General features: G+C 43.4%; 2 protein-coding genes across 4 annotated transcripts in view; one reads left to right on the top strand and one right to left on the bottom strand.

Annotated features, from left to right (window-relative positions):
* Window positions 1–1,113, top strand: part of LOC144259914 (protein nucleotidyltransferase YdiU-like) — a 62,969-nt gene extending 61,856 nt beyond the window's left edge. The window contains exon 20 of the transcript XR_013344929.1: window positions 317–1,113. The gene's annotated coding sequence lies outside the window, so the exon portion shown is untranslated. The remainder of the gene's footprint in view (window positions 1–316) is intronic.
* The window catches only part of APBB1IP (amyloid beta precursor protein binding family B member 1 interacting protein), a 107,164-nt gene that overhangs the window by 4,543 nt on the left and 75,819 nt on the right, over window positions 1–26,802 (bottom strand). For all 3 annotated transcript variants that reach the window (XM_077808230.1, XM_077808229.1, XM_077808231.1), the window contains exons 9-13: window positions 26,440–26,583; window positions 23,289–23,399; window positions 10,636–10,734; window positions 10,016–10,133; window positions 122–213 (exon numbers count right to left, since the gene is read on the bottom strand). In XM_077808230.1, the coding sequence (XP_077664356.1) occupies window positions 122–213; window positions 10,016–10,133; window positions 10,636–10,734; window positions 23,289–23,399; window positions 26,440–26,583 (564 nt within the window). The remainder of the gene's footprint in view (window positions 1–121; window positions 214–10,015; window positions 10,134–10,635; window positions 10,735–23,288; window positions 23,400–26,439; window positions 26,584–26,802) is intronic.

The following is a 26,802-nucleotide window of genomic DNA, read 5'->3' as shown; positions in this document are numbered from 1 at the left end:
CCACCTCCCCAGATGGCAAAACCAACACACTACCCCTTAATGCTCTAGTGCTTTGAAGGGACAGAGAGTGGGTGAGGTGAAATTTAGCTATAGTGCCCCAACAGAAACCTCTGGTTTGTACCTTTGTCATCTCAGTGTGTTTCTGGGCCTCCAAGCTGGCAGGAGGTATGCTCTGGAGAATCTGTCCATTTGCTTGAACAGTGCCTGTTATGTCTCAAAAAGAGGAAGGAAAACACAGGTGTATTGAATGTGCAGAATTAACCAGAACTCAAGCAATGAACAATAAGAATTAACAAAATATCTGTTCGTTTTCCAGCAGGGTACTAAGAGCTAGAATTCTCAAGACAGTAATTGAACTCTCATGGATTTTACTTCATCAAAAAGGACCATGCTGAGTTAAAACGTTGCCTTTTGCTTGTTTTCCACTTTTTTATTCAGTTCTGACTGACTTGCTGTGAAAAACAAACAAGTGAAACCATTTAGTCAAATCAATGACCATACAAATTTTACCCTTAAGTGCAACTGGCAATCCTAAAGGAAACAGTATTGCAAAGATTATCAGAGTGGAATTATCAGTGTCTCAAAAGGTAATGGAAGCATGAGAGTCTCTGGATTTCACTGGTGGAAAGGGGCCGAGTTAGGATGGCATAGAACTAGGGAAGAAGGTCTTTGGGCTTCAGGTTAAGCCAGGGCATGTGGCATGTGGGTAGAGTTAAGGATGGTATTTTCTGACCTTTCATCGGTTGAATTCTTAATTACAGTGTAAAATTTTGCTAACGCTTTTAGTAGTGTTTCGTTTGAGAATTTAACTGTACAACAATACATTTTTTCCTGGATTTTTTTAAAATGGAGCCTGCTTACGTTTAGAGACAGAAGTATAATCATTCTATATGGATAAGGCTGTCAGATTTGAGGTCTTAGGATATTATGGATGGGGTCATCCCTTTTCATTAGTTGTCATTAGCTGTCAATTAATCACAGTTAACTCACTCAATTAACTAAAAAAAAATTAATCGCAATTAAAATTAATCACACTTATACCCATACAATACCAATTGACATTTATTAAATTTTTTTTATGTTTTTCTACATTTTCAATATTGATTTCAATTACAACACAGGTTTCAGAGTAGCAGCCATGTTAGTCTGTATTTGCAAAAAGAAAAGGAGTACTTGTGGCACCTTAAAGACTAACCAATTTATTTGAGCATAAGTTTTCGTGAGCCACAGCTCACTTCACTGGATGCATGCAGTGGAAAATACATGCATCCGATGAAGTGAGCTGTAGCTCACGAAAGCTTATGCTCAGATAAACTTGTTAGTCTCTAAGGTGCCACAAGTACTCCTTTTCTAATTACAACACAGAATGCAAAGTGCACAGTGCTCACTTTATATTACTTTTTTATTACAAATATTTGCACTGTAAAAATGATAAAAGAAATTGTATTTTTCAGTTCACCTCATACAAGTACTGAAGTGCAGTCTCTTTATCGTGAAAGTGTAATTTACAAATGCAGATTTTTTTTGGTTACATAACTGCACTCAAAAACAAAACAATGTAAAACTTTAGTGCCTACAAGTCCACTCAGCCCTACTTCTTATTCTGCCAATTGCTAAGACAAACAAGTTTGTTTACGTTGATGGGAGATAATGCTGCCTGCTTCTTATTTACAGTGTCACCTGGAAGTGAGAACAGGCACTCGCATAGCACTTTTGTAGCAGGCGTTGCAAGGTATTTACATGCCAGATATGCTAAACATTCGTATGCCCCTTCCATGCTTCGGCCACCATTCCAGAGGACATGCTTCCATGCTGATGAGGCTCGTTAAAAAAATAATGCGTCAATTAAATTTGTGACTGCACTCCTTGGGGGGAAAATTGTATGTCTCCTGCTCTGTTTTACCCGCATTCTGCATATATTTCATGTTATAGCAGTCTCAGATAATGACCTAGCACATGTTCATTTTAAGAACACTTTCATAGTAGATTTGACAAAATGCAAAGAAGGTACCAATGTGAGATTTCTAATAATAGCTACAACACTCGAAACAAGGTTTAAGAATCTGAAGTGCCATCCAAAATCTGAGAGGGACGAGGTGTGGAGAATGCTTTTAGAAAAGCAACACTTTGATGCGGAAACTACAGAACCCAAATGACCAAAAAAGAAAATCAATCTTCTGCTTGTGGCATCTGACTCAGATGATGAAAATGAACATGTGTCAGTCCGCACTGCTTTGGATTATTATCAAGCAGAACCCATCATCACCATGGAAGTATGTCCTCTGGAATGATCACTGAAGCATGAAGGGACATATGAATCTTTAATGCATCTGGCATGTAAATATCTTCCAACACCAGCTACAACAGTGTCATGCGAACGCCTGTTCTCACTTTCAGGTGACATTGTAAACAAAAACCAGGCAGCATTATTTCCTTCTAATTGTAACCAACCTTGATTGTCTGAGTAAACTGGCTGACCAAGAAGTAGGACTGAGTGGACTTGTAGGCTCGAAAGTTTTACATTTTTATTTTTGAATGCACAGTTTTTTGTACATAATTCTACATTAGTAAGTTCCATTTTCGTAATAAAGAAATTGCACTACAGTTCTTGTATGAGGTGAACTGAAAAATACATTTTTTTTTGTTTTTTACAGTGCAAATATTTGTAATTAAAAATAAATATAAAGTGAGCACTGTAGACTTTGTATTCTGTGTTGTAATTGAAATTAATATATTTGAAAATGTAGTAAATATCCACAAATATTTAAAATAATTGGTATTCTATTGTTGTTGAACACCGTGATTAATCATAATACATTTTTTTAATTGCCTGACAGCCTTACTTTTCATTATTAACTTAGTTCACAGCTCTGAATCTTTGTATTTTCTCTAGGAGGGAGTTATGGGAGGCTTGTGAAACCGAATACACTGCAGAGTAGTAAATGTTTGCTAGCTGACTAAATTAAAACCCTGGAAGAGTTTTGCATGCTATCAGTGTTGTGTAAGGGACTGTGTAGAAATATCAGTGTTGCTAAACCGAATGATGACAAAACAGAGCTTGTGGTTACTAGAAAAAACAAACTTTATAGTCTCGGATGGATTAAACGAACTCTCCAGTTTAGTCTGGGGCCTTTGGAAACTGCAACACGTGAAAGAAGTAGACATACCTCCTTGATATCTGATGCATAAATTTCTGAACCTCAATAAATAGTCTAGTTTTCTTAGTGTAATTTACTATGCTGAGACCCAATGAAGATGGAAGAAAGGCCTTTCAGAGTTATAGCATCTTTATGGATTACATTTTCAGTTGAAGAAATAAGATATGATCTACAATTTCCATATCCTGTGCTTACATCACGAGAAACATCAGTCCCTGCTATTGCTACAGCAGATTCTCTAACAATGTAAGGCACAGAAAACTGGCTGGAAAATAAGGATGTGATTCTCAGAGGTGCTCCCATTGAAGTTAAGTGTAGTTGTGGATTCGCAGGCTCTAAATCTTCTAGAAAGTCTACATGATACTCTATGACAGTGACAGGTTTCAGAGTAGCAGCCATGTTAGTCTGTATTCGCAAAAAGAAAAGGAGTACTTGTGGCACCTTAGAGACTGACACATTTATTTGAGCATAAGCTTTCGTGAGCTACTGCTCACCTCATCGGATGCATTCAGGGGTCCGGGGCCGCAAGCAGGTTTCAGGGGGTCCGCCAAGCAGGGCCAATATTAGTCTAGCTGGGGCCCAGAGCAGAAAGCTGAAGTCCTGCTATGTGGTGCTGAAGCCCAGGGCTTGAGCCCTGCCACCTGGGGCTGAAGCTGAAGCCTGAGCAACTTAGCGTCACAGGGACCCCTGTGGCGTGGGGCCCCAGGCAATTGCCCTGCTTGCTACCCCTTTGTGCCAGCCCTGGCTTTTATATGCAGAAAAACAGTCGTTGTGGCACAGGTGGGCTGTGGACTTTTTATAGCATGTTGGTGGGGGGCCTCAGAAAGAAAAAGGTTGAGAACCCCTGCCCTATGACAGTTATTTCTGCATCGGAAAGCACTGAACTGTGATTTCTTTGCTAACTGAAACCATGTAACTAGCTGGCCATAATTTATCTTTATTATATAAATATTTATTATATAAATAAATATAATTTATATTTATTAAGACCTAGTCCACCAGAGCAGTTAAATGTGTGTCACTTTAACCACAGGACCAGTCAGTGAGACTACTTGTGCTCAAGTGCTTCTTGGATCAGGGTTTTAATGAGCACTGAATATCCTGTAATACATGTCTGAGCACAGATGTTTTTCGTCCTGGCATGTGCAAATAAAATTGCTGCATTTGTCCATTTAGTAAATAGGTCAGGGGTGGGCAAACTTTTCGGCCCGAGGGCCACATCGGAGTTGTGAAACGGTATGGAGGACCGGGTAGGGAAAGCTGTGCCCCCCAAACAGTCTGCCCCCCGACTGCCCCCCTCAGAACCCTAGACCCATCCAACCCCTCCTGCTCCTTGTCTCCTAACTGCCCCCCTGGGACCCCAACCCCTATCCACCCCCCGCTCCCTGTCCCCTGACTGCCCCAACCCCTATCAACACCCCCACCTCCTGACAGGCCCCCCAGGACCCCTGACCCATCCAACCCCCCCCTTGTCCCCTGACCGCCTCCTCCTGGGACTCCGTCCCTAACTGCCCCCCCAGGACCCCCACCTTCCTATCCAAACCCCCCTGCTCCCTGTCCCTGCCCAGGACCCTGACCCCCAGGGACCCCACCCCCTATCCAACTCCCCCACTCCCTATCTCCTGACCACCCTGCCCCAAACCTCCACCCCATCCAACCACCCCCTGTCCCCTGACTGCCCCACGGGACCTCCTGCCCCCTTATCCAGCGCCCCCACCCCCTTACCATGCCGGCGGCAGGACAGGCTTATTGGAAAGCCTGGGAGGTGGGCGGGCGCAAGCGGCGTAGCTACAGAGGAGCTCCCTGTAGCTACGCCTCCCCGGCCGGGAGCTCAGGGGCTGGGCAGGACGGTCCCGGGGGCCGTAGTTTGCCCACCTCTGAAATAGGTGCTGTGAATATGATGTGCAAAGTTCCAAGTATTAACAGTAAATGACTTGATTAGAAGATTTACAGATCACACAGCTTTAACAAACAGAGAAGCAAGACCAAACTCTGCTGTGCCATTGACTTCACTACGGCTACACATGATGCAAGTCAGGGTAGAACTTGGCCTGGGGTCTCTGCTTTTTATGTATTCATTGAAATAAATCTACTTAATTCCATGTGCCATGCTGATTATGGGCACTATATTCAATGTTTGTTAAAAATTTAACAAGGAACTGCCATAAGCTGATGCAATCAATCATGTGGGCCACTAGGTACAAGTCAGTGGGTGCAAGCACCCTGCAGAGAGATTGGTGGACCAGCTGGGATCCATAATCCAGCTGCTTAGCTGGGGGGACACATTTTCCCTACTTGGTGTGTGTAGTCTTTCCGTGAATGGCACTGAAGAACAATTCACAAACAGTGAGAGCTTTTGGGTCAGTCTGGTCAAAAATGTTCTAATCTCCAGTTCTGCTGACCCTAGAAGGGGAGAGGGTGGATAGATGTAGGGCGCTGTATCCTGGCCCTCTCCGCACAGTGGACCTGTCTGGCAAATGATATAATCAGGAAGTCAGGAAATAGCTAAATGGAAACCCGCTGCCAATGCCTCCTGGCATTAATGGCTCTGTCTCTATTTTCCAAATGGCACAAGACTTAAGGGCACCATTTGGCACTTGATCCCCAACCTGCTATACACAAGGACAGCCAGCTAAAGCATGTTCCATTACATCAGTGAAAATCCAGAGTAATTCCATGCTGCCTTCTCTCTAATTTTGTTTTATAGTCTTTCCAATGTTCAAACAAAATTATTAACAGTTTTTTAAATTGGCAAATTTTTGTCCAAAATAGAATACAAAATGTCCTGTATAGCAATAGGCCCCTTGCACAGGGAACAGCAGCAGCCTTGGTCTTTTGAACACCCTGATGTATTGGCAAAACTATACACTGTGCGTTCAACCATATGAAGATTACTGTAGCAAGACAGAGATGAAAACAACATATTGCATGAGATTACTTTGGCACAAAGGACCCTTAAAAAACCACAGACTCTGCACTTTGGGTGTTTGCAGATACCTCAAACGTTGGCCACAACGTTCCGATCACCATACATGCTACAAATGAGATGTGAGAACAGGAAGCTCCACCTGCCATCTGAGCAATGCTTCAGCGGTTATCGAGGCTGATGAAACAAAACTCCCTCTCGTGTTAGTGCAGGCTTGTAGAGCACTGCTATTAATTCCAGCCAATATTGTGAATGGCAGTTTGAAAAAATATTCCGCCCCATTTTAGAATGTCAGCCAGCAGCTGCTCATTGTTAGACATTCCATATGATAAAAAGGAAGGGGGGACGGGGGAGACTAAGTTCTGGCCACATCTAATTAGCTGTATTTTATGTTGGGCTAGTGCAGTGGTCCCCAACCTCTCTGTTGCAATAGCATATTCTTGTTCCCAGAAGAGAGTGTGACGGGCACCGGATGACCAGCCGCCGAAATGGTGGCATTTCAGCGGCGACGTTTCTTGGCGTTGCCGCTTCTGGGCGGCATTTCGGCAGCTGGTTGTCCAGCGGCCACGCTCCTCGGCGGCGGGTTGTCTGGCGGAAGCGCTCCCTTGTCCGTAGGCGGGCGCACATAAATGCCCAGGCAGGCGCCATGGCACCTGCGGGCCCTGCGTTGGGGACCACTGGCCTCGTGTGATAGATGCTAGCAGAGTGTATGTATAGTCCCAATAACCTACCTGCACTAGAATGTTAATAACCCTCAATCAATAAGTCTACAGTGATATCAGTTAATAACATCTTTCAACAGGTATATGACCATTTAATATGAGCCATTCTTTCAGATTAATAGGCAGTGGAAGTGTTCGCTTGATTTACTGCTTCTATTCTATATTTGAACATGTTATAATGTATGAAATTAATCAGTATCACCACTATAGGTCATTTGTATTTTGATTGTGTTCCACTGTGTGTTTGTTTGTGTATATAATTTCCACACACACATCCATATAAATATAAAAAAACCCTCCCATGATTTAAAATCCCTGAGTACCCCTGGCTCCCACTGAAATAATAATTTAAAATTATCAAAGCTTCTCCCCCTCACACACACATTCAGGTTCCATGTATAGTCTAGAACTGTGGTTTTCAAACTTCTTTTTTGGCGACCCAGTTGAAGAAAATTGTTGATGCCTGTGACCCGATTGAGCTGGGGATGAGCGGTTTGGGGTGTGGGAGGGGCTCAGGGCTGGAGCAGGGGGTTGGGGTGCAGGGGTGATGGCTCCAGGGTGGGGCCAGGAATGAGGGGTTCCGGGTGTGGGAGGGGGCTCTGAGCTAGGGCAGGAGGTTGGGGTGCAGGAGGGGGTCAGAGCTCTGGGCTGGGGGTGCAGGCTCTGGAGTGGGGCCAGGGATGAGGGGTTTGGGGTGCAGGAAGGGGCTCTGGGCTGGGGTAGGAGATTGGGGTGCAAAAGGGGGTCAGGGCTCTGAGCTGGGGGTGCAGGCTCGAATGGGGCTAGGGATGAGGGATTTGGAGTACAGGAATGGGCTCCAGGTTAGGGGGGGGGCTCAAGGCTGGGGCAGGGGATTGGGGCACGGGGTTGGGGTGCGGGCTTACTTCGGGTGGCTCCCAGTCAGTGGCGCAGCAGTGGTGCTAAGGAAGGCTTCCTGCCTGCCCTGGCACCACGGACCACGCTGTGCCCCAGAAGCGGCCAGCAGCAGGTGTGGCTCCTAGGCGGAGGCGCGCAAGCGGCTCCGTGCGGCTCTCGCCTGCAGGCACCGCTTCCCCCCGCCCAGCTCCCATTGGCAGGTTCCTGGCCAATGGGAGTGCTCGGGGCAGGGGCAGCTTGTGGAGCCCTGCAGCCCCCCTGCCTAGTAGCCGGACCTGATGCTGGCCACTTCCAGGGCACAGCACGGTGTCAGAACAGGTAAGAACTAGCCTGCCTTAGCCAGGCAGCACCACTGATGGGACTTTTAACGGCCCAGTCAGCAGTGCTGACCAGAGTCGCCGTGACCCAGTGCCTGACATTCTGTAACCCAGTACTGGCTCACAACCTGTAGTTTCAAAACCACTGGTCTAGAAGACAGCTATCCTTCTGCTGTGAGAGACACGCAGTGTGTTGTGTGATCACTTATTATGACCTATGCCTAGATTCTTGTCAGTGGTCAAAACCATAGACGTGCATATGCTCAAGTAAGCCCTGCTCCTGTTCTGGGATCTCCTAGCATGGATTCCTGCGCTTGCGTGGAAACCTACTGAAGTCAGCCACTCCCCATCACAACATCAAATCTGAGTCAATCCGCCACCCCTCCAGAAGCTGTCCCATGCCTCTCAAATGGAGCCGCTGGCAGGGAGTTCCCCTTGACTTTGGAACTCAGTCCCTTTGCTGGTCGCCAGGAACCTGAACTTTTCCAGGCATGCTGCTCCCCCCCAGGCATTTGGGGCGAGGGCAGGTAAGGCCTGGGGAAGATATCTAGAGAATTCTGGAGTGGGATGATTTTATTTATTTATTTAGTGTTGTGATGGGGGAATGTGGAAGGTGACAATACTGGTGGGGTGGGGACAGTTTGTTTAATTTGATTTTAACTAGTTTTAAAGGCATTGGGTATTGTAATTATTTAAAGGGGGCCCAGAACACTTTTCGTAACAAATAAAATATATTTCAAACGTGTGAAGTAAAAATAGTTGTGCAGGTTACTATTATTGTCATACCCTGTTATGCCTCTTCAGCAAACTTCTTCAGGGTACACACTCCACCTTTGGGGGGCTCACCTATGTCAATGAGATCCCCAGGAGTCAGAGGTGTGGCTTGTTTTTTGGGTTTTTTTGCTTTGGTTTGGGTATTTTGGGGAAAGTTAAAAGCACAAAGATGGGTGTGGGGAGTGGGAAGCCCAGGAGAAAGGGTGGTTGGGTGCTGCCACTAAGGGGTGGCAGGTCCATGTGTGTGTGAATTGCAGAGTGAGACCCAGCCTCCCCGCCACTCACCCTGCAGCAGTAGCTCCTGGCCCATAGGGACAGCTAGCCTCCATGTTCCACACTTGAGGCATTGCGACCTGGCCCCTGGTACACAGGGGCCCTGCCTCTCTGACAGCAGGGCAGCCAGGCCTAATCTGAGTGGCACTGTGACCTTGTCCTTGGTGCATGGGATCACAATACCCAGCATGGAAAGCCGAGCCCAGCCAGCTCCCTGGGACAGGAGCTACTTTAACTGGAACATATTCTGGCTTTCTTGAATTTTCTCTCCACACCCCCAACTCCCCCACTCACACTTTTAATGTCTTATGACCCTTTGTACCCTCACAATCCCCTGAGCCCGCCACAGTTTGGGAAATGCTGCTCTACAGTGATAAATGGGCAACAGAAAGCAACAGATCTACTAACAGATGTAAAGTTAGAAATTGCCCCCACGCTCCCCCTTTGTGACTGTGCTGTAGTGAAGATGAGTTTGCTAAAGACTCTGGGGCCTCTTGTCCCACGCCGTGATGGAAATGGTGTTCTCTTCCTTATCTCATTCTGATTTTTAGATAGAGTGGCTCACTGCTGTCCTGATCACTTCTTGGAGTGAAAACAGCATCATCCTCAGGAAAGCCCACTGGAGCAAACGTTCCAAGAGTGACAATGTAGAGATGATGAACATGTCTTTCTCTGAATGAGAGACTACAGGATCTTGGCCATTTAGTCAAGATGAGGCATAGTGAAGGGGAATCTATATATGGAAGCCACCAAAAAAGCATTCTATTCAATGTGCCAGGAATGCATGTTAACTCTATTCTGCTCTTGGTGACTTATGTTTGAAGATGTGAATTTATTTCCTGTAGCAGTATCTCATGGCTATGGATTACAATTGTGGGCCAGAACAAAAAGTCTTATTACTAAGCTCATGGGACAGAAAATCCCCAGCACTCTTGCCTAAGGTTTAATCATGTCAAACAGTGTAGATACCTGTCAAGGATGATCCTGCAGTGACAGCTGGTTTCACAGTCGCCAGGTTTGCCCATCCAGAGGCCAAGCTGGCCCTTTGTACTGCACGTTTGTAGTTATCATACAGTGTCTTGCCATACTGGGGAAATAAAGCGCACCTTTAATCCTGGAGCAGAGTCAACGCAACTGTCTGCATGTCCAAACACACATTTGCTGTGAGCTGCATTTTTTTGAACCCTTTCCCAAATTTTGTTAGAAAGCAGCTATTTCTACAAATAGTGAGCCTGAATCTGTACTGGGACATGCCAGGGAGAATCCCTGCACCTGCGTAGAGTCTACTGATCCCTGCACCCTATTGATTTCAATGGGATTTTGCCCTAGGATCCACTCAATGCAAGATAAGTGCTTAGAATAATACTATAGCACCGTATGCTATAGTCAAAGCACTTTGTAAAGGGGCACCGGGAAAGCCTGGGGGATGTCTATTTGGTGTCATCCCACAGCAAGAAACGGTGGCAATTACAGAAGCTAGGATCAAGCTACTTACTGTACACTGACTGGATGTACTGAGCCTTGATGACAACCAGTTAGCTGAGGGAGTTGGGACAGGGGGGAGAGAAGAAAATTGTCTTCATTCTCACCTTGGCAATTCTGATTCCTGTTACCCACTGCTGTAGAGTCCATTGGTCATCACAGCATAAATACTTGATATATTGTGACTCCTTTTGAATCTGGGGATGCTGGAATGAATAATTCTTGCAGTTAGAAACCTACGTATATCAGGCAAAACGTAAAAAAGTTAAAGCCCCATATGGTGATTGCAATGGGAACACTGCCTTTCTAGAGCACGTTAACATGAAGATGACAATTATCAGTGTGTAAAAAATGAAATAAAAAACTGCAGCACGTAGGGATTAACATTTGTAGCATTTGCTTATAATAAATGTAACAGGTTGTAAGAGATGTCTGCAATGTAAATACCTGAGTTTTAGAAAGCTAAAATGTGACCTACAGGTCAATAAAGTCTAGAAATGTCATGGTTCAGTGCCTAGCGCTCAATATGTAAACAGAGGAAGTCTGTTGCAATCTGTAACACATCCAGCCTGAAAATACAACATGATTATCATTTCTAAAGAGCACATTCAATTTGGATAAGCACAGATCTTCAGCTGAAACAGATTTTTGTCTTTAGACTCATTGTCTTCCTGTGAGTTAGCTCTACGCTATTACTCCAAGTTTTTGTTCTATGCCCCTTTATCTGTTGTAACTCTCACCAACATGGGTGCAAAATTTCATCCTATTGTAGCTATAGATTTATACATAATGCAACACTACCAAAAGTAATCACTTTTTCCAGGGCACTTAAATCCTTTGATTCTTTGAACTGGTTTTGGAACTCTTACTGCTACTGCTCAACACTGATATATCCCTACAGTTCAGAGTCTGCTACAAATTTCAGTCAGACTGCTTGCCTGAAAATTGCACCTATTGATTTTAGACTTTGAAGGAACTAGCCTTCAATGCTACAGTAGAGTAGGATGTAAACCTAGGCAGCTCTGAAACTCTAGGGCAGGAGATTTCTGCTACCATCTATTGGTGAACAAGGAGACGAGACAGGATGAGCAGACCTTATGTTATCCATCCGCCCTCCCAGTGTGAACTTTAATTAATTTTAACCAAAACAACCAAAGTGCTGGATGTAGGGGGAAATTAAATGTTACCCTAGTGTGTGACAAAAGGGCATAAAACTGTACTTAATATGCCCTGATAGGCGTTGCCATAACCCCAAACTATTGCACAACTGGACAGTACAGCTAGTCACACAGGGTTCTTACCTTGTGAGAAGTAAATCTCTTGTGGCCGGGACTGTGCTCCAGGGTCCTTTGTCACTAAGGTGACCAGATGTCCCGATTTTATAGGGACAGTCCCGATTTTTGGGTCTTTTTCTTATATAGGCTCCTATTAACCCCTTCCCCCTGTCCCGATTTTTCACACTTGCTGTCTGGTCACCCTATTTGTCACTGAACCTCTTCCATAGTGCAATGATAGAACTGAGTTCACTCTCGTAAGGACCTATGTCTGGCACCTACATAGCACCTCTAGAGCAGCAGTCACTATTGCTAGGTTTGGAGTCCGAGGACCTGCATCCTGATAAGATATGATGCAGAGGTAGTACTAAGGCAGTACTTCCTTTTTGAGGCCAGAGATGAGTCTGCCTGACTGTATTCCCACACTCTAGGACTAATCACTGACCAAAAAAACGCCAAAACCCATGGGTGGGTGGGGTATATGGGGTGCACTAGTGAGAAAGTGAGGTGTTAAAGGGACATATGTCCATCAGGTGTTCACATCAGCAGGTGGGGAAACTGAGGCAAAGGATTACTGCCAAAGAAACTGTGGGTGAGTGTTTTACCTACTACTCATATAAACGTATGAATAACTTATGTTGTTGTGTTTCCCCAAATTAATGCTGTATTCCTTTCCCCCAATAACATTTTCTTTGTTTTATATACAAAGTTGGTGCATGCCAGTTAAGGGTCACAGAGGCAATATTTAGTTTTCCCGGTTTTCTGGGTAGGGGTTCAAGCTTGTGGTAGTATTGGTTAATTCTAGGAAGAACCCCTAGATATTTGAACCTGGCCATTTTTGCTGCTGACAACTGCTGACAAAAGGGTTACAAAGACATTATCACTGGCTTATTTCACTGGTTTTATCCAAGTGCACTGTTGGTTGTTTATCCTGGGGAACTCCAACTCAGAACATGCAAGGTCCAATTCAGTTTCCTGGTGTGAAGAACATCTCCAGACCAGAGCCCCTCTCATATGGAGGGGCTAGAATGGGCATATGGATAATTTCAACTCCTGATGCTTGTTTCACAAGATACCAGGGAATTTTTGGTCTGACTTGTAATATTCTGTTCAGTCCAGCAGATGGCATCAAATACTTTTCAAAGGTTTTATAGCACTGGCGGATGAGGATGCTACCAAACGTCCCGGCACACTGCACATACGATGAGAGAGAGGGTCCTCTCTTCCCACCAAAATGAACAGCAGTTTGAAGATCCTGTGAGTCTCCCTCAGTTTTTCAAATACCGCATTTAATATCACTTGTGAGAACTTCCTGAAAGAAAATTTGTACTTAACCCAAATAACTTGGACAAACGCTAAGAGAAGCTTTCTCACTGGAATCAACAATGCTGAAAAGGAAGTAGCATGACTGCCAGCTAAGCATTGCCGTAGTTTAGGGGGGATGAAGAGCCATACTGTTCAAGAGAACTGAGAGAGACTCAACCTCAAGAATGCCTCACAGCGTTACCCAGCACACACACCTCCAGGCTCAGTGCACGCTGTGTTTCGGAACGCTCACTGCAATGATCAGATGGCAAAGCAAAAACATCTTTCTTCTCTGAAGAGGTTTATTTCCCTTTTCCTTGGAAACTTCCAGCAATCAAGTGAATTATAAAGGACAACAATTCAAAAAGCAGCTCCTCAGAAGCCATAGGTCCAGTGAAAAGTGATAACATTCAAGCAAACTCCAAAGAAGCAAAAAGGGAATTCAGGCTTTATGTTAAAAGCCACAGAAACCCACTCTGCTAATATAGGGCCTGAAAAATAATCTATAACAGATCTTATTACATTTCAATGCACAATATTTCTATAGCACTTCTCCCATAGATCTCACAGTGCTTAATAACGGTTTGGGAGGGAGTATTAGCACCATTTTACAGATGGGGAAACTGAAGCACATATTGGCTAAGGGCCTGATTTTCAGAAGTGTTGAAATTTCACATGAAATCAAAGAGAGCTGCAGGTTCTCCCTTTGAAAATTAGGCCTTTCAGGGACTTGCCAAAGATCAGCCAGAAAACCGGTAAAAGAGTCAGGAATAGAACCCAGGCCCTGACCCTCAGTTCTCCACTCCAACCCTTTGGCTTCTTTCCAAGTGTCATGTAACACACTGTGTCCCTCCCAAGCATTATTTGAATAGATAATAAGGAAACACTTGAATATAAAGATCTTATTTTTCAAGAAGCCTAGCAAAACCAAAAACCGTTGTGTGCAGATGAATTTAAAGTATAAAGTAAACCTTATGCCTAAAGAAAACAAGATAGAACACACTGAAAGCCTACAGTGAAACAGGAACTGAAAGATGTGGGTTCTATGGCTTGTGCCTAATGCCTAAACAAGAGTGAGTGAGTGAGTGAGTGAGTGAGTGTGTGTGAGAGAGAGAGAGAGAATCTCTCAATAACATGTTATCTTTCTTCATCTTCTTCCAACCATGAAAATGAAAAGTAAGCTATAGATCTATTCAGGTATCTCATTGACTTCCTTGCCCAAAACTCTGTAAAGCTAGTTACCCAAAGTTTCTGGGAGGTGATACTGTCTACAAAACTGAGCACTGATCCACAAACTGATGGCTTTGGAGTTAGGCCAGAAATGCCAGAAGTGGCTATTGATTTTGGGTACCTTTGTGTTTTTTAGGTGCCCATTTTGATATCCCTTGAGGAGTGGTTTTCAGAAATGCTGAGCATCTGCTACAACTGGAATCAATGGAAGTGGTGGGTGCTCAACACTTTGGAAAATCAACCCCAAAGTATCAAGTTGGACACCCAGAAAACTGAGATAAAAGTTTGGCTAATTGCTTCTAAATTCAGTTACATCCTGACTCCACATATTCCCTGCAACCAGAATACCAGCCTGGAGGCTTGCCTGATTTACCTAAAATGTGCAGAGAATGTGCTTACCTAAAACAAACGACTGCATCGCCATAAGGTACTTCTGCTTCTGACCTACACTTCCCAAGTGACTGAAGCAATCGTTTTGGTGTAGCTATTTTTTTAAAAAATCAGTAGTTCCTGTTAACTAAAGAGAATACCTTTGCAGAGAAAAGAAAAAGCATTTATTATATCCCTTCCCTCCCTCTATATTGTTTAGGCACCAATCCTGCAAAAACTTACACACTTACTTAGATTGTGAGCTCTTCAGTGCAGGGCCCTGTTTCCCTACATCTCTGAAACAGCTTATTAATAAATAAATAATCTTTTTACATTTGCTTCCTTCAGGTTACTGGCGGAGGCCTGATTTTAATTTAAATACTCACCTGAAATGTTGATTCTAAAGGATTAAGTTGTTTCAGGTGAAAAGACAAAAATGCTCTCTTGTTCTGTATCCTTTTCATTTCCTTTCTATGACTGTCTCATATCATCTTATCTCTCAAATGCACTTACTTCTCATGTTTACATTTTTAAAAGGGTGTCCTATAGAGTGTATACTTTATAGGCATCTGTGAGGGGATATGTTCGCTGTGAGAGAGGAGAGAACCAGCAGTGGGCCAAACTAAGAACCAAATTATCTGCTGGAGTAACTGCATTATAGAAATTGAGCAGAGAATTTGGCCCTAAAATTCTCGGGAACATTAGAGATCTGACAGAGACGTGGCAGACTCCTGAGATACCAACAAAGCTTAGCTAGATGGGCTACAAGGGAAAATGTACCCAGCTGCAGAAATGGAGTATGATGATGCCCTTGTCTCAGTTTATCCCCAGGAAACCATTTTGTTTCATCCTAGATTAATTCAGCATTATGCACCATTACCTTCAGATTACTCAAGCAAAACCAGCACCAATAAACCATAATTAAATTCACTCAGTCACAGACACATCAGATTGACTAAACCAGTCAATTTGCATATAGATTACCTTGCTATTTGTCTGCTTTGAAGGATTTTTCATCATGGCATGAGATAACCGGCTCCAGGACTGGCGAATACACACACACACACACACACACTATAATCTATAATGTTCAAAGTTTCTGTTAAATACAATGGAAAATTTCACCAAGGAGATGAACTGACCCTTCTTGCCAAAGTGGGTTCCCCTGGCTTTGGAACGGTTTCAACTAGGGCTGTTGATTAATCACAGTTAACTCACACGATTAACTCAAAAAATTAATTGTGATTAAAAAAAGTAATCGCGATTAATCGCACTGTTAAACAATAGAATACCAATTGAAATTTATTAAATATTTTTGGATGTTTTTCTAAATTTTCAAATATATTGATTTCTATTACAACACAGAATACAAAGTGCACAGTGCTAACTTTATATTATTTTTTATTACAAATATTTGCTCTGTACAAATGATAAACAAAAGAAATAGTATTTTTCAGTTAATCTCATACAAGTACTCTAGTGCAATCTCTTTATCATGAAAATGTAACTTACAAATGTAGAGTTTTTTTGGTTACATAACTGCACTCAGAAGCAAAACAATGTAAATCTTTAGAGCCTACAAGTCCACTCAGTCCTACTTCTTGTTCAGCCAATCGCTCAGACAAACAAGTTTGTTTACATTCATGGAAGATACTTCTGCTTGCTTCTTATTTACAATGTCACCTGAGAGTGAGAACAGGAGTTAGCACTTTTGTAGCTGATGTTGCAAAGTATTTATGTGCCAGATATGCTAAACATTCGTATGCCCCTTCATGCTTCAGCCACCATTCCAGAGAACATGCTTCCATGCTGATAATGCTCATTAAAAAACTAATTCATTAATTAAATTTGTGACTGAACTTCTTGGGGGGAGAATTGTGTGTCTCCTGTTCTGTTTTACTTGCATTCTGCCATATATTTCATGTTATAGCAATCTCAGATTATGACCCAGCACGTCTGTTTTAAGAACACTTTCACAGCAGATTTTACAAAACGCAAAGAAGGTACCAATGTAAGATTTCTAAAAATAGCTATAGCACTTGACCCAAGGTTTAAGAATCTGAAGTGCAGTCCAAAATTTGAGAGGGATGAGCCAGGGGTGGAGCATGCTTTCAGAAATCTTAATAGAGCAACACTCAGATACGGAAACTACAGAACTTGAACCACCAAAAAAGAAAATCAACCTTCTGCTGGTGGCATCTGACTCAGATGATGAAAATGAACATGCGTCAGTCCGCTCTGCTTTGGACCATTATCAAGCAGAAACCATCATTAGCATGGACACATATCCTCTGGAATGGTAGTTGAAGCATGAAGGGACATATGAATCTTCAGCGCATCTGGCACATAAATATCTTGCTATGCCGGTTACAACAGTGCCATGCGAATACTTGTTCTCACTTGCAGGTGACATTGTAAACAGAAGCGGGCAGCTTTATCTCCTGCAAATTGTAACCTAACTTGTTTGTCTGAGCAATTGGCTGAAATAGGACTGAGTGGACTTGTAGGCTCTGAAGTTTTATATTGTTTTGATTTGAATGAAGTTATTTTTTTGTACATAATTCTATATTTGTAAGTTCAACTTTCATGATAAAGAGATTGTATTACAGTACTTGTATGAGGTGAACTGAAAAATATTATTTCTTCTGTTTTTTTACAGTGCAAATATTTATAATCAAAAATAAATATAAAGTGAGCACTGTACACTGTACACTTTGTATTCTGTATTGTAATTGAAATAATTATCTTTGAAAATGTACAAAACATCCAAAGATATTTAAATAATTGGTATTCTATTATTGTTTAACAGGATGATTAATTGTGATTAATTTTTTTAATTGTACGATTAATCATGTTTACTTTTTTTAAATCGCTTACAGCCTTAGTTTCAACCTAACAGTACAAAATGAATGATGATGATGATGTACATGCTGTTCCCAATGCAATTCCCAGATAATGTAATAGGAGAGCCATATTTTAGGGACAGCTGCTTTATATTTATATTGTATAGGTGCTATCCCACATGGTGCTGGACAGTCTTGGCTTGTGCACTCACTACAGGTGTGAGAGGTAACTTCTTCCAGTGATTGCTGAAAATTGACTTCCTGGAGAAGTATGAGCAGAAGTTTTTGCTTCCCCTTCATTTCTGAGTAGCCAGAGCTGTCAAGAAAAGCGGGTGGTTTGGAAAGCTGTGCTACTGTGGGGTTTGTTCTTTCTGCCACACTCCACATGGCAATAGGAGAGGTGTCCTATTTTCTCGTCTGTATTGGAGATCAGGAGAGCTTCCTTGGACCGTACCATTAGTGTTCTGTCATATGCATGGGCACCCAGAGGCTGTTTTATTATTGTTGGATTCTTTGGAGAGGGACTGCTAACACCAGCACCCTGCCTTTGATATGAAAGGAGAGCCAAGGATTAGAATTAAAATGTGCAATACCCCCATTTGGCCTCAAAAGGGAAAAGGTCTGACGCCCTTTAAATTTTGGCCTGTGTTAAGTAATGGTTAGTTGAGCAAGATGAAATTATCTGCATGCTTAGATGTGCAGCTCCTCCAAGGGTTTGCTTCCTTCTGAGGTTTTATTTTTTAATAGGTTGTGTTGTTTTTCTTATGTGTAACTTTTCCTTTAAGGAACAGAGGCCTGATGGGACGCCTGGTTCACACGTAAAAGGCCTGTTCCAGTGGTTAGTCTCATTTTATTGAGAGTTATGACCCAGCATAGGCCAAGTGAGTAAGAGGAGAAAAAAAATCTTTCAAGCTTTATGGTTCCTCAAATGCCTGAGGATACATGCTGACTCTACCCATATGCCTCGGCAGAGCCCTTTCCCTACCCTGCGCTATCTTCCTAGGGTTCCAAAAGACGTTAGTTCCAGTTTACTGCTCAGGAATTGATAGAGGCAGCTAAATGTGACTTCAGCTTTCTGGTAGATGCTGATTAGCCACCTGGGCTCCTTTCAGTTAGACAAGCCCAGCTGGGTTTGTCTCTGTCTAATAGAAGTGGGCATTAGGAAGTAGCTATTTGTTCCATTGCCTCCGACTCTTTCTGAATCATCCTGATAGGAAACTTCTGAATAAGCTGAACAAAATGTTCTCTCTTTCACTAGAAGACACTGAGCAGTGCTCTTGAGAAACCTCTAAGATACTGGTCAACTAGCTTTTACCTTCATTATCTCCTGAGGTATCTTGATGGTTCAAATGGAAAAAAAATATCACTGAAAGGAATAGCTTCCTCCTCTGTGCTCAGGGCTAAAGCATGTTTAATGCAGCAGTTTAACGGAAAAAGTCGGGAAGCTGCATTCACAACTCATCACTGTTCTATCAGAAAAGATTCTCGGAACATAAGAGGTTATAATCAAAGGGGCACATCCTCCTTTGATAGAATTTCCACCTTCCCTTTCCAGAAACACTTGACAATCCTACACATATACACAGGAAGATGGTAAGAAACGCTGTTCCTTGCCTTAATCGTCTCTTGAGATTCCCTTCCATCCCTAAAGAAATATGAGATCATAAAATAAAAGAAAGCAAGATTTCTTTCAGGGTATACTTCATCACATTGGTATTGTGGGGGAGGATCTCTGGAGTCAGGTACTAGTTCTGTTGCTTGGATCTAGTCATCTGGTAAGATGGCTCAATGATGTTTTGGGGTTGTTTTTTGGGTGGGAGTAGGGTGTATGTATGTGCTTTCTTCAAAACTAACATTCATGTTGTTTTATGTAGCTTTATCACAGGCTGTTCTGTTAACCATTCACCTCCTTTGCATGAACAATGGGCCCTTTCAATATCTTTGAAGTATGTGTGAGCATAAGCTTAAAAGGTGTGGATGTGAAACCAATAGCTCATATCTTAGTCTTACTAAAATGAGGTCTGGAGGAATCAATTATCCAAAAAATAGTCTCCTTTCACTTACAGGTTAATTCCACTGTCATCATTGCACCTGAATGTATGCACGAGACTTCCTTTCCATTAATTCATCTTGGACACTCAGTCACAGAATGAAAGACATCTCTTGTTGTGATTAGTCAGTGATGACTCTCTAAGATGGTTTGTTCTCCTTTGGCAACTCAGTACAAGTTGCCCCCTGCAAGATAATCTCACCTAGAACATTTGCACATTAATACTTAACCTAACTAGGAGAGGAGCAGTTCATCAGTATAAACTTTGTGACAGCTCTACTCCCATCTTCACACTTTGATATGTCACCAGCATCCACTCAACCTAAAAACAGCCCAACAGTCAACCACAATTCTAGACACTGTTAGAAAGTTACACTTCTGCTCCCAGCAGGAGTATATGGAGGCTCGCAGTACAGAGAACGCACTGGTTTAGGCCCGTCCCTTACAGACAGTGAGAGATAAGAAAGAGCTACATGCAACAGGACCAGAATTAATGAGATCTCTGGTTTTGCAACTACATCCTAAATGCATCTAGAGGAATCGATACTTGAGTTGGCTTGCAGCTGTGTGGGAGTGTGACAGCAGTGCGGTGCTTGCCATGTAGGGCAACTGACTGAAGTTATACAGAACACACCGCAGTGTGTTTCTTTCCCACAAACCCCTGCACTCAAACTACCACCATCCTCAGCCCCATCGTACTGGCAATGGCTGAAAGTACAAGAGGAAGGATGTGGTAGAACTTGGCTCTATTGGCCACTATTTCCCCCCATACAGCAACAGTTTAAAATGTGCAGACCATCTACGTTTAGGCCTCTTTCAACCACTGCAATTGCCAGTTTCAAGAATGCCACAATAAAGTGTAAAACTGTTCCAGTCAGGAACCTACCACATGTCCCAGCCTCTGAAAACATATTAGAATAAAAATGAAGACCAATAACAGTAACATAGACCACATTTCTCCTTACCCATAATAGGGCTGTGTGGATATGATGCTTATTCTGTTACATTGCTAGTACACTTTAAAGGCCCTATAGCAAACATTTTTAAGTAAAAGATATTTCAAACTCAAATTTATGATGCATAAACCCCTTCCTCTCAGGCTTTCACTATTGGTTTTTCCCCTCCACCACCACCACAGTAAGTGATACAGAGGCACAAGATGTTAACTTCATACATCCAAGGTATTTTAGTTTAATAAATATGTTAGTGCAACAGTGATAATTTGTAGCATAAACTGTTTTTTTGTCACAAATGGTAGCACACTGGGTTATAAAGTTCTCACAGTGATGTGAATTATTAAAAACATTGCTGAGCACTCTAAAAATCATTTTCCTGATGTACTTCATTTTCACCTACTTGCAAAGCGAATAAAATGTCTAGAAAGCACGTACATTAGTCAGATACTAATTTTGACCACTTTCACCCACTTTGAATGTTATACAGATGCACTGTGGCAGTTAAATATGCTCACAACAGCTTTGAAGTCTTTTACAGGGAACCAACTTCAACTCATTTTAAAAGCAGATTGAACTATTTCTCTTTTCTCCATTAAGTGTTCACGTGTTTTCTGGATAATAATAATACCTAGCTCTGATATAGCGCTTTTCATGAGTTCAGCGGTCCTCAACCCACGGTCCAATTACCACACAGCTGCAGCCCAGCTCTGCCCTGTGTGCCTGGGGTCCCGGGCTCTCAGCTGCCCAGCACGAGGGTGTCTGAGCTGTCCCACTACCAGTGCAGAGGGATCCAGCCGGGCTATCCTGCTGCCCAGCATGGCAGGGATGGGGTCCAGGTTGGGGCTGCTGGCCTGCCCTACGTGGCGGGAGTCCAGGGTTGGGGCTGCTGGGGGCCCCATGGGGTCGGGAGTCCGGGGCTGCCAGCGGGCCCATGGGGACTGGGGCAGTTGGCCTGCCCTGTGAGCTTCAGGATCCGGGGCAGCTGGCCTGCCCTGCGAGCTCCGGGGTTCAGGGCAGCTGCCCCGTCCTGTGAGCTCTGGGGTCTGGGGGAGCCGCCCGGCTCAGAGAGCTCCGGGGCAGCCACCCAGCCCCATATGGCGGAGTCCACAGGGTTCCCAGCTGTCCTGCTGCCTGGCGTGGCGGGGTCCAGCCAGGCTGCCCCGCCACCCAGCGCAGTGGGGTCAGGGCTGCTGGCCCGCCCCGTGTGGTGGAAGTCTGGGGTTGTGGCTGCTGGCGAGCCCTGCAGGGTCGGGGATCCAGGGCTCCTGGCCGGCCCTTTGAGCTCCAGGGTCCAGAGCTGCTGGCCTGCCCTGCGTGGGTCCAAGACTAGAGGCCGGTCTATCCCGCCTGGCAGGGGTATGGAACAGCTGACTGGCCACCTGAACTCTGGGGTCTCGGTGCAGGACTGCCAGCCGGCCCCGCATGGCGGGGTTTGGGGCAGCGACGTGGCAGGCATCCAGGATGAGCATCTGGCCCACCCCACATGGTTGGGGTCCGGGGCAGCTGTGTGGTGGAAACTGGGGTTGGCCTGTTGGTCCCATGGGATCCGGAGTGGGCAGCTGGCCACCCGGCACAGCAAGGGTCAGGGTCAGGGCTGCCGCTACTCGGCCACCCGGCCACTGCAGCCCAGGTAACATATTGTGGGCCACATATGCAGCCCACAATATGCGATCAGTTGAGAACCACTACATTAATTAACCTCAAAGTGCTTTCCAAAGGAGACAAATGTAATTATACCCATTTTAGAGATGGGGAAAATGAGGGACAGAAAGGAAGTGACTTTGCCAAAGTGGTTTGTGGAGAACTGCATTATCTAAACTGCTGAACTGTATTAGTCATTTAAATCTGCGAACAGAAAATCAGTCTGATTCACACAAATTATTTGTACTTGGGCCATGTGTAAACTAAATTGGCAAACACTTGAAATTGGACAGATACTTCTTTTTTGGATAACAAGTCCATTAAAATGCAGCTATAACTGGAAGAGAAAAATTAAAAATGGCACTTTGCTGTGTATCTGCTTCTTATTGTCTTTCAGGTTGACTAACCATTGTTTGGTAGCAGCTCTTGTTAGCACCACAGGCCCATAAGAGCTGTAGAAGAAGAATCTGTATCTTCTGCCATGTCAGTGTTGCCAGATATGTTCTGATTTCTGAATCTCTATTATTTTAGCTAGTAATCTAGACCCGGTTAAGGCCATCTAGTGCCCTAGATGCACAAGGCACCTCACAGTTCTGGCCCTGCGCCATGGGCTCACCCCTCCACTTGGAGTACAGTGGTAATGCGGCATCCCCTTCTCTCCCTGAGAGGAGCAGGCAGTAGCGTTGGGTCCCTCATCTCCCCACCTGGAGTAGCAGAAAGAGGAGACCCACTACTTTCTCCAGCAGCTGGACTGTAGCTACGTGGGTGGGCCAGGCCCACCATGCTCTTCTCCTCCTGCCACACAGAGTTGTGCTTTAAAGCATGACATCTACTGGGCCTAATCCTGCAAGATGTTGAGCAACATCTTAAGGGCCCCAATTCAGCAAGGTACTCATTGTGACTACTCATGTGCTTAAAGTTAAGTAATTCCTAAAGGTACGTTGCTGAATAGGGCCAAAGTGACTCACAGGTGAGGGTGTGCAGTAATGTTGCAGGAAGCACTCTGCACCTTACAGGATCAGGCCCTTACCATATCTGTATATGGCAGCAGTTAAAGTACACATTAGCATAACAGACTTCTCTTGTACATACCTTTAAGACAAAGCAGTAATCCGTAGGTGCCTTGTATTTCAGTTTGTACTGAGTACCATAATAAATATTCAAATTCTCGAATTGTATGAAGCAAGCCAAATCCCGGGATGTCTAAAAAATGGAAACCAAACATTCTGTTGTTACAGGGAATTAAGCTATGATGCCAGACACATTAGAAGACCTTTTTTCAAACCACTTTGATGCCGAATCTTGTTTTAACTGTTGTGGATTTTATCAAAGTGGAGAGAATGACAAGTGCTTGAGTTGTTCTTAAACTTCAGTGACCATTAAGACAAACAGAGAAAGGTATCAATGCACCTTTAGAATCACAATGAAACATTTTACTACATTCCATATAAATCTGAGTTTTGCTGTTTTAATCCTTTGTTTTGTTTCCAAGCCAGTGAACTGTTATCCTTACTGAAGAGAGTGGTTCCTAGTAGGAAAAAACTTTAATTGATTGAAATAGATGTAGGTCCTGCAATGACGCTTCTGCAGTTCTAGGGGGAAATGGTGTTAGGGAAAAAATATTGTTTTTATTCTAAGCAACTGCCTTTCCCTTGGAACATACAGTCAATGTGTGTAAATTTACACACGAGTAAATGAGCCACATTTCATCTGTTCCTGCTTCAAAACTGCCTTAAAAAGACAATTCCAGCCCTCCTCCCACCGCATCTCCATGCGCTGGTATCTTTCTGTCTACCACCGTAGGTAACCTATTATTTGTTCGTACCGTGTTGCTGTGGCAACAAGGTGTCTGTTGGCACACTTTGCTGCATTAAGGATTTCTGGGTACAATGTATAATCTTCATACTCTTTATACATGTTAATGCAAAAACAGTTCTATCTCCATATCTTTCTGAATATGCCCATATACTTAGTAAATGAATGTACACTGGACACCTCAAAAAGCTTCTCTCCTTGGGGGTGGAGGTCATATTTTAGTGTAACATGCTTGCTTGTTGTTACACTTTCATTAAGATACTTCCTTGGGATCACTTTATTCACACTGGTAGTGCATTTATGAACACTGCCATTTAGTGGTAGCTCCATCAAAATACCTGACAAGAGGGGACAGTAGCATGAATTCTGTGCTCTGGAATGCCTTGGTATTAATTATAAGTATCTCCCTATTCAGTACCCAACCGGAAGTTCCTACTGAAGTCTTTGTGAGTTTTGCCATTGACTGCAGTGGGGCTAGGATTTCACACTGAGCGCATTCAAATCAATGAAACTTACGGGCAACCTCAACACCAAGCCTTCAATGGGAATGACAATGGAGTTCTTGCTTTTCTTAGGAACCAATGCATGATTGAGTCCAATCCAGATACAATTATTTAAAGGGAAACATTCATCACAGGTAAGTAGGGGACAAAACAAATTATCATGTAGAAGATAAGTCATTTATTGCAAGTATTTTTGCAAAGCCATAATGTTATTCCTATTGCATGACCAGACAAAACAAGACTTTAACTGCATAATTTAAAGAAAAAAGTTTAAACAAGTAACTTGTGTGTTTGGTGCTGCTAACTTCTTGGGCTTTCCATTAATATCAGTTTGTGGGACAGAGAATGATACTTAGGTGGACTAACGGTTTGAAGCAATTCCTGGTGTGGAAATAGTGACACGATTGCAGTCAAGGACACTTTCTCAAAGTTTTAGGGCCTGACTTGCACGCACAAAACAAGCATAGACCTAAATATTAGGGTATGCAAAATTAACTGCATGTTTGTTTTCATGGGCCTAGATATATTTTGAACGGTCAATATAAAGTGCTCATTTTATTTTTTTAAACATAGCCCAAGGTATGTCAGATTTTCTTTATTTCCATTTTGCTAGAAAGAATTAGACCAATTTCATAGTCCACCATTCTTGGAATGAGAGTATTTCACTAATCTGCATTGTGATTGGAGAAAATCCTTCCAATCACAGCTCTAGACTGTTTGGTAAGAGTGCTGTATGGGTGGGAGATTCACTGAGGAATGGAAAGCCCAGATGACCACTGCCTTAGAAGTCAGACACAGCCATTCTACAAACTACAGTACAAGCAGGGCAGTCATCTAATTAATGCTGCATGTTGCCCGGACTTGGGTCCTAGTCTGTTTCTGCACCTGGGTCACCTGAGTAGTAGCACTACACGCCTCTGCCACTCACTGGCGGACTTGTCTCTTATTTTTTAAGTTGATCACTATTTCTTTCATTGTGATTTATTCAGGGAATGACAAAAAATTAAGTCCCATTGACTTGGTGTACATCATTAGCTCTGGGTATGGGGAGGCTCAGTCACTGGCACAAGCATTTTCATCCAAAGCAAATCTGAAGCATTAAGAGCCATAAGTGGCAGCACTTGTCAGAATATAAAACTGCCAACCCAGTACCCAAAAGTCAGTACCAAAGATGTTACTCTAGAAATGAGCAGCAGTGAGCCCCCTTCTGCAGTGCACTTCAGGCTCCTTTGCTTATCCACTGCGGGCTGGCAATTCAGACTCTTTCAATACCCGGTAATGGTAAATGTCACTGTATTAGATTCTGTCAACCTGAACGCCTCTGTCTCACCTCTTGTTCTATTGAGGGCAGCCTTAAAAAGCTGAAAAGGCACAACATATTCTCTAGGCAAAGATCTCTTCAGGAAAAACATTTGGCATATAATAGCACAAAGACTTCAGAGCACTCCCCTGCAACAGCTGTTGGCATGGCAAGTTGGTTACAAACACAGACTATAAAAGCCGGACTAGAGCTTTCAACTGAGTCTTGTTATAAACAATGTCAGGTTTTCTGCACTTCCATTTTGCTATACAGAGTGAGACTGTTTGCAAACTTCTTAAATTCCCTTCCACAAGGAATTAGATATGAAGTAAAAGCATTATTTGCAGCAAAGTGCCAGCTGATGGACATTGGGGTTTTCCCCCCATTGACTTCAAGAGCGGCAAGATTTCACCCAATGTTTTTACCTAACTGAAGAAACCAAAAATGGGGGGAACTATACAGGATTTCTGTGACTACATCCTAATATTTGCACAAGTGTCGCAGTCAAAGGAAAAATCTGTCGCAGATGCACCAGCCATTGCTCTCAAAATGTCACTTCAGGAGCTCTTCACTTTCACCTACATGAATTGCTGTACTGCTAAAATGATGCCTTTGATTTCCTGACCTTGGTCTTTCCCTTGGGGACGTAATAAATTCCAGAAGCTCGTAGGAGAAAATAGCGTCTCTTCCAGGACTTTTTTCCATCTTCCTTCAAATAAAGGGCCCCTTCAAGTTCTGGCACAGTGACAGATGTCCCACAGAAGCTTTCCTGTGCAGCGAGAATTGGATTACACAAAATAAATGGACTTGAGTACCCATATTAATAAACAGCAGCAAACTGTTCACTTAAAACCAGACATTTTCTGTGACAGTGAATGTATAAAGATGGGGAGCCCAGTTATGGAACAGAGAGTCAAATATGTAAATGTGAGTTTTCCATATTAAAGTGCTCATGTGGGACTTGGGCATTCTTTTTAGATACTTGCTC

The sequence above is a fragment of the Eretmochelys imbricata genome, chromosome 2, assembly GCF_965152235.1.
Source record: "Eretmochelys imbricata isolate rEreImb1 chromosome 2, rEreImb1.hap1, whole genome shotgun sequence".
Taxonomy (NCBI): Eukaryota; Metazoa; Chordata; order Testudines; family Cheloniidae; genus Eretmochelys; species Eretmochelys imbricata.
Note: the sequence above shows the minus strand (reverse complement) of the source record. Positions and strands in the feature narration are given on the sequence as shown.